Source organism: Sorex fumeus, unplaced genomic scaffold (assembly GCF_029834395.1).
Source record: "Sorex fumeus unplaced genomic scaffold, SorFum_2.1 ptg000086l, whole genome shotgun sequence".
Classification (NCBI taxonomy): Eukaryota; Metazoa; Chordata; class Mammalia; order Eulipotyphla; family Soricidae; genus Sorex; species Sorex fumeus.
Genome location: NW_026606143.1, coordinates 36,586,776 through 36,600,523, shown reverse-complemented (window position 1 = coordinate 36,600,523; position 13,748 = coordinate 36,586,776). Strand labels below are relative to the sequence as shown.

The window sequence follows — 13,748 nt, the reverse complement described above, 5'->3', positions numbered from 1 at the left end:
CCTTTTTTCTCGCTGCTGCCCCTCTGCGTGGCACAGGGATCCTGATGTGGGAAGTGTTCACTCTGGGGAAGCAGCCCTACGACTTGTACGACAACTCCCAGGTGGTGGTGAAGGTCACCCAGGGCCACAGACTGTACCGGCCCCAACTGGCCTCGGACACCATCTACCAGATCATGTACAGCTGTTGGCATGAGGCAAGTGCAGCACCTGGCAAAGCAGAGGGGGTGCCAGGTGCCTGGGGGAGGGGGCCGCATTACCACTGGGAAGGGCAGCATCAAATGCAGAATCAGGAGACATGGTCCCTGGAGCCAGTCGTCAAGTGTTTGGAGGTGCCAATAACTGAACAACTTATGTCCAACATGGTTCTAAGAACTGTTTGACTACGGCTCATTTTTGTCATCAGGGCACTCTAATGCAAGTCCAGATAATGGCTAAAATGAGCTGAGAAAAGGCCCATAGATGTTAAGTAAATGGCCCAAAGTCATAGAACTAAAAGAAGCAGGCTGGCTAGGACATGAGTTGCTGTTCTTAACAATAGCCTATGGGAGTCTCTCTGCAAGCAGAAAAGGTGCAAGAGAGAATATGGAAACTCGTGTATATATACAGAACGAACACCCTTCTGTCCTTGTTACTGAATAGAAGTTCACGCAGGTAGATGTTAAAAGTCTCTTATGGGGGAAGCATGGATCAGAATCGCTGGGGATTAGAGCCAGAGATGTGACTCAAAGAATGAACACGTGATTTTCAGGTGCTAGTGCTTGGTTGATTTTGGGAAAGAAAGAAAGAAAGAAAGGAAAAGAATGAGAGAACGATAAAGAAGAAAGAAAGATAAAGAGAGAAAGAGAAAGAAAGAGAAAGGGAAGAAAGGAAGGAAGAAAGAAAGGAAGAAGGAAGGAAGAAAGAAAGGAAGGTTGCTTTTGCAAAGTAGCTACCGAGTTCGTAGAACTAAGGGGGATAACTCTGCTCTTGCCAAATGCAGTCTCTCTCCCTCTCCTCCTCCATCCTTCTCTCTCTCTCTCTCTCTCACACACACACACACACATAGTTGGACTGACTATAATTATACTTCCAAATGAGAAGCATTGACAAGAACAGGAAGAGCTCAGAGGAGGAGGGACCAACTTTGTGAATGCCTTGTTGTCTGAGTGAGGCAGGGAACCTGGGCCCAACATCTTTGGCAGTAGAGTGCAGACCCTGGCTAAGGGGGTCCAGAGGATAGCACTGGCATGAGCACAGGCATGGAAGCAAGACTTAACGTGGCACACTTGACTCTAGTTGTTGCTGGGGAGGCTGGAAGTTAGTCCAGATCTTCAGGCTGACTGAAAAGAAACAGAGTGGGTGAATCATTTCTTACAGGGAGTCATTAAAACCTTTTGACAGAGATGTGATAATAGGGAACTTTCATTTAATGTGGGAGGATAACAGACAGTGCTTAAGCCATTCCGGTGATGCTCAACCCTATTGTGTGGGCCTGATTATTCAGTTCTCAGGACCACTGGTGCTGGGGCCACCAGGGCTAAACAGTGTGTTGAGGGGGCCATGAGCAGAGAGATTAAACTAAGCACTGTCAGCCTTTGAGCTGGTGCCCCAGGTAAGAACCTTAATGTAATAGCCCGTTATTCCTAGACTTTCTAAGGTTCTTCCTTGTTCACCAAAGGGCTTAATGCTGCACTCATGCTTTCATACATTCAGATTTCATTCACTCACCAGTGAGAGACTCATAGTTGTAACCAAGCAGTGGCTTCTGGAGCCAGAAGATCTGCATTGAGTACTAGTTGTGTGACCATGTACAAGCCTCCTAACATCTCTGTTCTTCACTCTAACAGTACTTAGCTGATATACTTCCCATGACTATTATCTGGATTGAATGACAGCTCTCTAGTTCTTAAGGCGGTGTTTGGTAAACACTAAGTGTTCTCGGTGCTGGTTGTTATGTACATATTTACAAGTCACTCTGCTAGGAGCTAGGAACAAATTGTTTCCCAGAACCTACTGACTTCCTAAGCTCCTCTGTTGTTGCCTTGGAAGACTTGCTGGCTCCATCACATACTAGACCAGTTTCTCCTCTAGCCTGAAATTAGCTCCTGGAAAATGAGCACTTTGAGATTTCCTACACTTCAGCACTTGGAGTCCTACTAAAGGTGACCCCTTCATTTTCTTTTTCATCTGGGCCACAGTCAGGGGTGATCAGGGCTTACTCCTAGCTCTGCTCTCAGGAGTCATTCCTGACTATATAAGGGAGTATATGGAATGCCAGGGATGGAACCTGGGTTAACTGCATGGAAGGCAAGCGCCCTACCTGCTGTACCATCACTCCGGCCTCTTAAGAGTTAATGGTGCCCTTTTCTGCCTCTAATGTAGTGTTTGAAGTGCTACAAGCTCCCAGAGTGGCTAGGGCGGGTCCAAACTGGTTATAGACTGTTGACAGAGATGACTTTTTCCATCATGCCCACAGCATGGGTGACTTGAGTGCCACCACTGGTATAGGGATGTGTCTGGGTTTATTTGGGGACTGACTTCCTCTTCTGCACCCTGGTCTCTCTGCTCTTTGCTAGCACAGCCCTGATGAGATGGTAGAGACATTCTACTGTGTGTCAGGAAGTATTAGGTAAGCTAATACTCTCAACCACATAGTTCTTCCTATTCTCCCCCAAATTTTTGCATAATAGAATTTTTTATAAGCCAGAGAATCAATTTGTTCAGCTTGTTTAGTTTGTTTGTATATTAGAGGCAATTTTATTTAGTTTACCTCTGAGTTTGGGAAATGTGGTCTCTTCTAAATCATTTATTTTTTTCCTGTTCATGAACAAGCAGTGTTTGTCTCTGTGTTCAAGTCCACAATTTGTACTTTTCAGTTATGTTTTTAAGCAGACTTCATCTTTTTTAAAAATTTTATTGAATCACCGTGAGATAGTTACAAGCTTTCTTGTCTGGGTTACAATCACACAATGATCAAACACCCATCCCTCCACCAGTGCACATCCCCCACCACCAATATCCCCAGTATACCCCCCTTTCCCACCCTCCCCTTGCCTCCATGGAAGACATGATTCCCCATAATCTCTCTCTACTTTTGGGCATTATGGTTTGCAATACAGACCCTGAGAGGTCATCATGTTTGGTCCTTTATCTACTTTCTGCACACATCTCCCATCCTGACCGATTCCTCCAGCCATCTTTTTCTTAGTGAGCCCATCTCTATTCCAGCTGCCTTCTCCCCTTTGCTCATGAGGTAGGCTTCCAGCTATGGAGCAATCTATCTGCCCCATGTATCTACTATTCTTAGGTGTCAGCCTCATGTTATGTTGTTCTATTCTCCACAAATGAGTGCAGTTCTTCTATGTCTGCCCCTCTCTTTCTGACTCATTTCATTTAGCATGATACTCTCCATGTTTATCCATTTATAAGCAAAGTTCATGACTTCATCTCTCCTGACAGCTGCATAGTATTCCATTGTGTAGATGTACCACAGTTTCTTTAACCAGTCAACTGTTGTAGGGCCCTTGGGTTGTTTCCAGATTTTGGCTATTGTGAACAGTGCAAGAAGACTTCATCTTAAAGTTGTATTTTGTCAGGAAGAGGTGGGTGGCCCATATCAAGTTGTGTTCAAGCAAGCATGAGGTGCTGGGGATCAAACCAAGTGGGCAAGGCAAGAGCCTTAACCCCTATACTATCTCCCTGACCATTAAGGAACATTCTGACTAACATCTTATTTTAAGTGTTGTTGCAATTTTACATGTAGTATCAGGGCTCAAACCCATGGCCTCACAACAAGCAAGGTATGTACACTACTGCTAAGCCACACCCCCATCCTTGTTCCGATTGAGGTGGGGCTTTCTTTCTCATGACACCTGCTAATTGGATATAGTGTATACATATAAAGGTTGTTAATTTTGTTTGTAACTTTTCTCTATCACTCCTTTGAGGAATTCCTTTATCATTTGGTTTGACTTTATGTTCTTCTTTTGGTTTTTCCATGTAGTAGTCAGATATTATGGAAATATACTTCCCCTTTTCTCATTTTTAGGGCTCTTATTGTTATCTCTTCAGTAGAAAATGTCAGTCGTCTTTCTACATTAAAAAAAGTTGCTTTTGTTCTTGTGGATGTGGGCCAGTCTCTGTGGTGTGAAATGATATCTCATTGTGGTTTTAATCTGCAGCTCCCTGATAATTAATGATGTGGAGCATTTTCTCATGTGCCTTTTAGCCATTAAGATTTCTTCTTTGAGAAAGTTTCTGTTCATTTTATCGCCCCATTTTTTGATGTGGTTGCATGTTTTCTTCTTGTGGAGGGTGTTGGGAGAATCCTCCCAGGATGGGAGAAGCATGCTGAAAGTAGACTATAGACCAAACATGGTTGCCACTCAATGCCTCTTTTGCAAACCACAACACCCAAAAGGAGAGAGAGAACAGAGGGGAATGCCCTGTCACAGAGGCAGGGTGAGATGGGGGGTGGGGGGAGGAATACTGGGATCCATGGTGGTGGGAAATGGGCACTGGTGGAGGGATGAGTATTTGATCATTGTATAATTGAAACTAAAGCACAAAATTTGTAAATCTACAACTGTACCTCATGGTGTCTCACTAATAAAAATTTAAAAAAAATTTAAAAAGTTGCTAGCTTTAGGATTGAGATGCAACTATTTATGTGATTTGAACTAATAATAATCATAAATTCAACCATTGTTTTTCTTTCATTTAGCATCCAGAAAAACGGCCCACATTTCAGCAACTGCTGTCTTCCATTGAAAATCTTCAGGAGAAAGATAAGCCTTGAAGAAGAAATTAGGAGATCTGATGAGAGTGAATATCAAGTGTTGGCCAACATTTTCATCCTTTTGAAGGAATGTAGCAAGGCACAGATGATGCAATTTAGTTTGTTCATCTTAATTGTATTCTGAGTGTTGTTTGTTTATTATAGTATCTAGAAATGGCCAAGGTAGGAAACAAAATATTTCCTTGAATGGAGGTCAAATTAGTAAATTTTGTTTATGCTGCTCTTAATAGTACATTTCTCAGCCTATAGCAAAAACACACTTCTGATTGCAATATAGAGAGGGTATGTGCCGTGTGTAACAACTAAACCAAACAGAAATATTTGTGGGATATTTCTTCTTTTTTCCTTATTGTTTCACCTCCATGATAATTAACAATGCTATTAACAAGTACAGAAAATGTGGACTTGACTTTCCTGTTTCAGTGGTGTTAGGCTTTAGCATGCATTGGGATCAAATGGAGAGTTTAATAAAACCTAGACTTAGGAACTACTCCAAAGATTCTGAAAAAGCAGATCTGAGCGCACCCTGAGAAGTTGTGTTTTTAACAAGCTCTCAGATATTGCTGAGGTAGCTAGTCCAAAGTGCCTGGGGTGGGGAGAGGGGCTCAATATGTGGTGGGCATCAGTTGTCTATTATTCACTCCACGTGACCCAGTTCTTATCCGATATCCAGATGAGAACAATGACCCTGTGTTCTCACGTTTGTACACAAATAGCAGTCTAGAATTAAATAATGATACTTAATAAGGGGCTGGAGTGACCTTTCAGTGGGTAGGACACTTGTCTTGCATGCGGCTCATCTGGGTTTGATTCCAAGCACCACATATCATTCCCCTGAGCCCTGCCAGGAGTGATCCCTGAGACCAGAGCTAGGAATAAGTCCTGAGAACCGCTAGGTGTGGCCCTCAAACAAAAGAAAACAAATTCAGTCATATACTAACTTTGTTTCATGGAGAGAAAATTTTATTCTATTTTATTTGGCTGTGATTTGGGAACCACAACTGGTGGTGCCCAGAGAGCACACCAAGCTAGGTCAGAGAATAAATTTTAAAAGATGTTAAGAGCATTATGGCTTGCAGACAGTCTGAGAGGTTTTCATGTTTCTTCCTTTACCTACTTTCAGCATGTAGTTCTTAGTTGGGATTGGGGGATTGGGAGAGGGAAACTGAGGACATTGGTGGTGGGAAATGTACACAGGGGGAGGGATGGGTGTTGGAATATTGTATGAATGAAACCTGAGCATGAACAGTTTTGTAATTGTGTATCTCATGGTGATTCAATTAAAAAAAAAGATGTTACGGAACCAGAGACATAGTTCAATAGGCTTTGCACAGAGGAGCCCTGGTTTCATTCTTAGCACCACATGGACTCCCAAGTAAGGTGTGATCCAAATACAACAATAAAATAAAATAAAATAAAGGAAGATAAGATATAATTAGATACCTTTCCCTTAACAGTAATGATTATCAATCCCGATTTGTGTAATCATGGTCTTCTATCAGGAAACGAAAATAGCATTACTTTCTAGACATTTAGAGTGATTTGTGGTGGGGTGGGGAGGCACTGGGACTTCAGGTGAGTTTGATAACTAAAGTTTCTTTTTAAGTCCTCTATCTTTCCATAAAGATACAGCAGTGCAATTTTAGCTTTCCATGGCTACTGCTATAAGGTTCATTAGCTTTGAAAGTGTTCTTAGGAATGCCTTCCTCCGTGACCAGCTGATGAACCCATAGGTTTGAATCTCTTTTGCAATGCTCCCTTATCACATCTATACTGCCTAAAGGGACAGAGAAAGGTTAATGTGTCAGGCACCGTTGCAATAAAAAGACACCCTAATGAAGCCCTGCTACAGTTTTCTGAATCAAAGAGATAATTCCTCTCAAGAGACACCTCTCCCCCTATTCTTTCTCAGATCTTTTGGTTGTTCCTTGACATGGAAATAATGATTCCTTTCTACTCAAAAGAACTGAATTATGAAAGGATTGCTCTGTTTCTCAAAAAGGTACAAAAATTTCAATTTTGAATGAAATGGAACTTTAAAAATAACCACAGGAGCTTTCAGCAATCACTTATTCAGCATATAATAAATGCTGGATTCTTTCCTACCCAAAAGAACAAGTTCTATAATTTCTACTCAATAGTTCCAAGTCAAGAGGGGGTGCCTATCTTTTCTGCCTGCCCAAGTCCTGCCTTACAGACCCTTAACACCCTCAGGGCGGGGATCTTGAGATATGGGAAAGCAGGATAGGGCTTGGTTCTAACCTGATGGTGTCTAGCAACCCTATGGAACTTTCAAAACTGCTATTAGGGGCTGGAGTGATAGCACAGAGGGTAGAGCGTTTGCCTTGCACGCGGCCAACCTGGGTTCGATTCCCAGCATCCCATATGGTCCCCTGAGCACCACCAGGAATAATTCCTGAGTGCAGAGCCAGGAGTAACCCCTGTGTATTGCCAGGTGTGACCCAAAAAGGCAAAAAATAAATAGATAGGTAAAGGTAAAGGCCCTCCCGTTGATCGTCGATTTGCTCGAGCGGGCCCAGTAACGTCTCCATTGGAGACTTTGTTGTTACTGTGTCTGGCATATCGAATACTCTCGGTAGCTTGCCGGGCTCTCATTAAAAATAAATTAAAAAAATGCTTTTACTGTCCGTTGTTTTGTATATAAGAAAGCAATTTAAGAAACTGGAATACATTCCCAGGTATTTGGGGGATCAGTCAGATACGATGTTGTTGGGAGTGATGAATAGTCAGAATCTGCAGAACCGCCAGTGTGGAAGCAGGCAGGATGGGGACAACCTGGTGTCTGCATTGTGCTCAGAACTACTGGGACACTGTACGTGAATACTTAAGGTTCAGGAGATTAGGTGCCCACTTCCGAGGGTGGTATTCAGTCAGGATTTCCTTCTCCCCATACCCAGACAACAGTGTGAGAGACTATCAGGCTCACGGAGGCCCCTGCGGATAGTCCAACAAGCATCATGGGAAAATCACTACAGTGGTTAAGTGAAGGTGAAGGAAGTGTGTCACCCCTGATAAGCAAATGAATTAACGTGGACAATGTGTGTCTTTCTCAATTCCTGTGGCTCTACTAGATGTCGCGCACCTTCCTTAAAAGAACGCATCCAGGGACCGGAGCAATAGTACTGTAGGTAGTGCATTTGTCTCGCATGCGGCCAACCCAGATTGGATCCTTGGCATCCCATATGGTCCCCTGAGCACTGCCAGGAGTAATTCTTGAGTGCAAAGCCAGGAGAAACCCCTGAGAAACACCGGGTGTGACCCAAAAAGAAAAAAAAAATTTTAAAAGTGACCCGCATGGCAGAGCCTGGCAAGCTACCCGTGACGTATTCAATATGTCAAACACAGTAACAACAAGTCTCAAAATGGAGACGTTACTGGGCCCGCTCGAGCAAATCGATGAACAACAGGAGGACTGTGACTGTGACCGTGACCCATTCAGATTTCACACAAGACCCCAACATTAGCTCTCATGATGTACCCTCCCCCACCCCACTTCCAGCCATGCAACAGACATTACCGCTGAATGGCCTCTGAAGCCAAAGACACACTTCAATATAAACAGCTCTTTTAGGAAACAGATGGGAAGTTAAATCATGACACGGATATAAATACTGAAAATATTGCTAGTGAGAAGCTCTCTCTTTGGACCGGTCTTCTCTCGACAAGAAGTACTGAGCAGAGTCATCGTGTAGATATTTAATAATATGTTTATAATATTTTTATGCCACAGACTAAATTCATGTATAACAAAAATCACCTCAAGAGGAACTAAAACAGATTTTCTAAAATGACGTCTGAGCAGCGTCACTACTTTGGGTATTTGAAGTATTATCTCTTATAGTACATTCTGTGAGGTCATAAGGATTTTCTTCAGCTTCAACTTCACTTTTCCTGTCAAAAAAAGAGAAATCATCTTAACATGGTGAGGATAGAATATCACTTTGGCCCAGGCATCTCTTCTATCTAATCACATCATTGGTTCTGCCTCTCTGCCCTGTTAATGAACAATCAACACCTGGAGGGCGTTAGCTATATTTCACAGGCTCATATCTGGTTAACGTTCTGCCTGGCATAGAATGGGAAACTGGTCAGTGATATGGACTCTGGAATCAGATAAAGGGGGCCTCTATGTCTTAGTTTGCCTATTTGGAAAATGATGGCAATTATACGAAGCAGTAAAATAATGCCAGCAGAGTTTCCATGGTAGCTGGAATATGATCCTCAATAAATGTTAACCATTATTATTACCTTAATAATGATTCTCTTCTAAGTTATTAACTTCCACAATGTAAAGATCAGGATAGGTCAGCTTTGTGGTACAACATTCAGCTTTGAAAATTGGGTAAAAGAGCCTGAGAGATAGTACAATGGGTAGGGGGTTTGCTGTGTCAACCTGGGTTCTATCCTTGGCATCCCATATGGTTCTCTAAGCACGGGAGTAACTCCTGAGTCAGAGCCAGAAAATTGCGTATAAATACCCCAATCTGTAACCGATGAGCTATATAAACTTGAGGAAGATATTTGCTTGGTCTCCCTGAATCTCATTTTTATATATCCATGTAGATAACATGCAACATTTATTTGCTGGAAGCATTAATGTCTTAAGCACTGAGCAGAGTTATCCAGGACTACTTTTCTATAGATTTTCTTTTAACATACTGTATGGCATACTGTATGTCTGTTATATTAACATACATATGAAGGAGGGGGTCCCAGATAATTTGTTTAATGAATTCACTTTGGAACAGTATCTCCTGTACTAATTTTTATTGTATAGAAGAACACTTCTCAAAATCACTTTGGAACAGTATCTCCTGTACTAATTTTTATTGTATAGAAGAACACTTCTCAAAAGTATAATGGGTACGCAAATCACCCAGGGGGTCTTACTAATATTTGGGTTCTGATTCAATGGATATCCAAGAAACTGATTGCTTTGATTGGCTTGGGAAAGGAACTTGGTGGCAAAAGGAAACAGGAAGACTCTGAGTATCCTTTTCTATCTAAAAATATTGATAATATTTCATATTACATTGAATTATGGTCAATTCTTTTTCTCTTTTTTTGGTGGATGTTGCACCTTGCAGTGCTCAGTGCTTATTCCTGACTCAGTGTTCAGGGATCACTCCTGGCAGTGCTCAGGGGACCCTATGTGATTCTGGGGATTGAACTGGGGTTGGTTGCAAGCAAGTCAAATGCTTTACCCCTGTACCCATCTCTCCAGCCAGCCCTCTTATTTTCTAAAATGAGCTATATTGGAGAACTAAAAATATAGTGAAGAAAATTGAACAAAGCAGACTAGTGCATATGAAAATTTAAGAAAGAATATGGATAAGCAACCTGAAGTGTGAAGCTGTTGATTAGGTGTTATAAAATATTATTAACCTTAATTACATAAACCCAATGAAAATAGTTGATTTCTGAAGGTTAAAAAAGTGTTAGTCCAGGATGAACATCTTCTCTGCACGAAGCTTGCAGAAAGATAAAGTGTGAACAAAATCCGGTCAGTGTCTAGCAATATTAATCAGAAAATTTTGGCGGAAAAAATGTTCCAATGAGTGAATGGATTGTACAGTCTACTACTTGCTGAATATCTTCTGGTTAGTTTGTCCTAAACCTTTCTGTTTTAGGATAGATATGTTTAGGAAAGATCACTTACTTCTTCCGTTCTTTGATTCCGGTGATGATCAGCACGATAATACCAATCACTACTATTGCCATTACAATGCCAAACATAATCAGCCAGATGAGGACAGGTGGCTTGTAAGGGGGTGCCAGTGTGGTTTCAATCCCCAAAAACTCCAAAGTGTTGTCATCCAGCTGGAAGGCTTTGTTGATACGGTCCCGGGACATCCTATTTCCCAAAAAATAGAACATTTAGGCAAAAGGGACACTTAGGCAAAATACAATGAGGTATGATTATTTTGGGCTGGAGCGATAGCACAGCGGTAGGGCTGTTTGCCTTGCATGCGGCCGACCGGATCGACCCGGGTTCAATTCCTCCGCCCCTCTTGGAGAGCCCAGCAAGCTACCGAGAGTATCTCGCTCGCACTGCAAAGCCTGGCAAGCTACCCGTGACGTATTGATATGCCAAACACAGTAACAACAAGTCTCAAAATGGAGACGTTACTGGGCCCGCTTGAGCAAAATGATTATTTACTCCTTGCATCATTGTTTCTGAAAGGATTTGATAAGGCTTATCCTAAGAATATCCACCTAAAATAGCAATTCAGTCAAGGTAAATAACCAGGTCCAGTGAAAGATAGTTTAAAAACAAACTCTTTTTTCCAAAGGGATAGAACCAGACAACATTCCCACCAGTAGTGGAGGACAGTCCCTTTTACACCACATCCACAGCAACACAGGTTGTTCCCAATCTTTTTGATATGTGCCATTCTCACACTGGAGATTTCTCAGAAAAGCAATAACAGAACTGCCATATGACTCAGCAATTCCACTTCTTGGTATCTATCCTCAAGACATAACAAACATTGATTCAAAAGGACACAAGCACACCCTTATTCACTGCAGCACTTTGCATAATACCTAGGATATGGAATCAACTTAGGTGTCCAAGGAAGGACGGGTGAGTGAACAATTAAGGCGTGGCATATATACACAATGGAATATTATTCAGCTGCAAGGAAACATAAAAGCATGAAGTTTTCAGCAACTTGGATGGAATTGGAGGATCGCATGTTAAGTGAAGCAGGTCAGAAGATATCTGTGGTATATAGAATAACAGGACGAGAAAAAGCAGGATGAGGAAATGCAAATGGAGGATACATCCAGATTATCCGTGACCTTAGATTATAGAAATGAGAAGGACAGAGAAAAATCAAGTGTGGGCAGAGTAAGATAAAGTGGATTGGGGGAAATAGGAACAGAAGTAAGGGAACTTAGGCACATTGTTGGTGTAGAGGTGATATATATGTGTGTGTGTGTGTGTGTGTATATAATATATAAAGGTAAAGGTAAGGTAAAGGCCCTCCCGTTGATCATCGATTTGCTCGAGCGGGCCCAGTAACGTCTCCATTGGAGACTTTGTTGTTACTGTGTTTGGCATATCGAATACATCACGAGTAGCTTGCCAGGCTTTGCCATGCGGGCAAGATACTCTCGGTAGCTTGCCGAGCTCTCCGAGAGGGGCAGAGGAATTGAACTCAGGTCGGCCATGTTGGCTGCGTGCAAGGCAAAGGCCCTACCGCTGTGCTATCGCTCCAGCCCATATATAAGGTAAAGTATTTACGTTTATTTCTAAATTGAATATTAGATAAGTATGGCATTTGTATCATTTTTATATATGTGTGTGATATATAGAGATTTTATATATACATATATTGTATGTTATGCATGATATATATGTTATATATAACATTGTGCATGTGTATATATAGATATATGGAGATATATATATATATCACAGAGTCAACAACACTGAAAGCAGAAAGCAGGAGATCCATACTACAACAGGTCCCAAACTCCTGTCTAGGAGGCAGGCTGGAGGGTGGGTGGGGACGTGGGAACACTGGTAGAAGGAAGCTGACACCGGTGGTGGGATTGGTATTGGAATATTGTATGCCTAAAACTCAACTATGAAAAACCTTTTAAATTATTGTTGTTTAATAAAAATTTAAATTTAAGAAAGTTTTAGATTATAAGAAATTATGAAAATTGGTGATTATCAGAGGGGAAAGGGAAGGGAGTTACAATCAGGGCAAAGGGGGTTAATTGTATGGTAGTGAATGGAAATTAGATTTTTGGCAGTGATCATAATGCAGTGTATTCTGAATTATAATATACATAAAATTATAGCTTCTAAAACCAATGCTAATTTTATATTTTTTGATAAATTTTTCCTAGACTTGGTGAAAGCTATGATGGTTATAAGAAAGAAAGGAGAGCAAGGGTGAAAAGAAAGGTAGAGATCTCTCTTGCACGGTAGGAAGGCAAGGAACTGTAGGAAGGCAAGGAACTGTGGCATTTGGCAGAGTGAGTCCTATATACATTCGGAAGTGTAAAGCTATGCCCTGAGACTCTATAGTATTGTTAACCAATAAAAATCAATCAGTAAAAAACAGAAAGGTTCAAAATAAATATTGTAACTTATCAATCAACTAAAATATAAAAATGGGGGAAAGTAGGAGTTTTGGTGATCCTGCCCTCTTCACAGTCTTCCAACTGAGTTTGAGTTTGGTACTAATTTCTTTGGAAAATTGGGCTCCGAGTATGAAAAAATGCAACTGGATAACGTTTTTTCTTTTGTGCCTGCCATACTCTAAAGGTAAAGTTCACATCATATTGGACAAGCAGGACCCTTTTGTTGGAGTATGTACACATGACTTTACATCAAATAATGGGCAAGGACAATGGGATACACCTCTTCTTCAAGTGAATCAGGGCCCATACCCAAGTCTCAACGGATACATTCCGTTCTTGAAATAAAAGGTGTTGACATTTTGTGGCAGCCTTGCGGAAGAACATAGGAAAAGGGCCTTAGCTGAATTCTCTGGCACTGGGGTGTGATATGGTCAACTTTTATAGAAAGAAAAGATGAAGATTACTTGAAAAATAAAAGCAATCATCGTGAAATGTAGAATTTTGTGGATTGACAGCCAAACTACCTGGCATGCCATCTCCCTATTCTTTAGGAGAAAAGGGAAGTCAGGTCAGAGTCCTCAAGTCCTTCTGGAAGCAGCAAGTTCCAGCTCCTCTATGGCTTACAGAGGGCTGGGCCCTTTCATCATGGTCTCAGCTGGCATTGTTCCTCAACACAGACATCAGAGGCAGAGAGGATCGGGAGGGCTTGGACTGTACACCTCCAACTAAACCATATTTTCTAGGCACACCTTGCCCTGCGTGTCTTAAGTCAGCTTCCCAGGATGCAAAACAGCTCAAGAGAGCCATCTAGTGAGTTTGCCCTCTGGGTGGTAATCTTAAATTCTTTTAA

The 13,748-nt window shown here is 41.7% G+C and overlaps 2 protein-coding genes across 2 annotated transcripts in view; one reads left to right on the top strand and one right to left on the bottom strand.

The window, feature by feature from the left end:
- Positions 1–4,777, top strand: part of BMX (BMX non-receptor tyrosine kinase) — a 59,104-nt gene extending 54,327 nt beyond the window's left edge. Inside the window, exons 18-19 of the mRNA XM_056131260.1 lie at positions 37–194; positions 4,703–4,777. Coding sequence (XP_055987235.1) covers positions 37–194; positions 4,703–4,777 — 233 coding nt within the window. The remainder of the gene's footprint in view (positions 1–36; positions 195–4,702) is intronic.
- Positions 4,778–8,580: 3,803 nt separating this feature from the next.
- Positions 8,581–13,748, bottom strand: part of ACE2 (angiotensin converting enzyme 2) — a 43,675-nt gene continuing 38,507 nt past the window's right edge. Inside the window, exons 17-18 of the mRNA XM_056131182.1 lie at positions 10,458–10,652; positions 8,581–8,689 (exon numbers count right to left, since the gene is read on the bottom strand). Of these exons, the coding sequence (XP_055987157.1) occupies positions 8,581–8,689; positions 10,458–10,652 (304 nt within the window). The remainder of the gene's footprint in view (positions 8,690–10,457; positions 10,653–13,748) is intronic.